The sequence below is a fragment of the Pygoscelis adeliae genome, unplaced genomic scaffold (assembly GCF_000699105.1).
Source record: "Pygoscelis adeliae isolate BGI_AS28 unplaced genomic scaffold, ASM69910v1 Scaffold71, whole genome shotgun sequence".
NCBI classification, from domain to species: Eukaryota; Metazoa; Chordata; class Aves; order Sphenisciformes; family Spheniscidae; genus Pygoscelis; species Pygoscelis adeliae.
This window is the reverse complement of record NW_008824356.1, coordinates 6,594,673-6,595,414: the sequence shown is the minus strand read 5'-3', so window position 1 is coordinate 6,595,414 and position 742 is coordinate 6,594,673. Positions and strand designations below refer to the sequence as shown.

The 742-nt window shown below is 50.3% G+C and overlaps 1 protein-coding gene across 1 annotated transcript in view; it reads left to right on the top strand.

The window, feature by feature from the left end:
- Window positions 1–15: 15 nt before the first annotated feature.
- ISM2 (isthmin 2) overlaps window positions 16–742 on the top strand; it is a 6,253-nt gene continuing 5,526 nt past the window's right edge. Inside the window, exon 1 of the mRNA XM_009319509.1 lies at window positions 16–72. Coding sequence (XP_009317784.1) covers window positions 16–72 — 57 coding nt within the window. The remainder of the gene's footprint in view (window positions 73–742) is intronic.

Below are 742 nucleotides of genomic sequence, written 5' to 3'. Positions count from 1 at the left end.
GGGGCGGGTTTGGCCATGAAGCGCCACGTGCCACCACAGCAGCAGCAGTGGTTAGAGCCACTGGCAGCGCTGGCAAGTAAGTTTTGTTGTCGTATTTGGCTGGGCATCTTCCCTTTCCCAAGGAGATAAAGGTAGCTGGGTTATATCTACCAGCAGTTTCTTTCCCTCCTTGTTGTAGCCTTTGGGCAGCATCTGAAATTTCAATTAAACCTGCGTTGCTTAAAGTTGTCTGCCCTAATACTGACACCACAGAACAATTTATTTAGGTGAGGTTTTCCCCCTTGTCATAAAGCCCTTGTTATAAACTTTTAATCTAAATATATAAAATTATTAAACATGAGCTCTGGTAACTCTGTGACCAGAAGCAGCCCTTGCCATTACCCATCTCCAGGGACCAAGCAATGGCCAAAAAGGGAGAGCGAGAAGCGGAAAGCCAGGCAAGATGGGCAATGGGACGGCAGAAGGGTGCAGAGAGGGTGGTCACAGCGATGGGAAGCACCAGCTTGAGCAGACCTGTAGGTTGTTCAGGTGCAGTGGGGCCGAGTCCTGGTACAGCACAGGCCAGTGGATATTAACTTGATTAATTAACATGTTAATTGCTGCCCTGATGCTGCAATAAGATGGAGTGGAGGAACTGTTTGGTGCAGGAGACCAGGCACCCCTTTGCTGGGCAGCGGTTTGCTCCCTGCACAACCACCCTCGGGAGATGTCCTCACCACCTCTTCCCTCTCCAGGTCTCTGC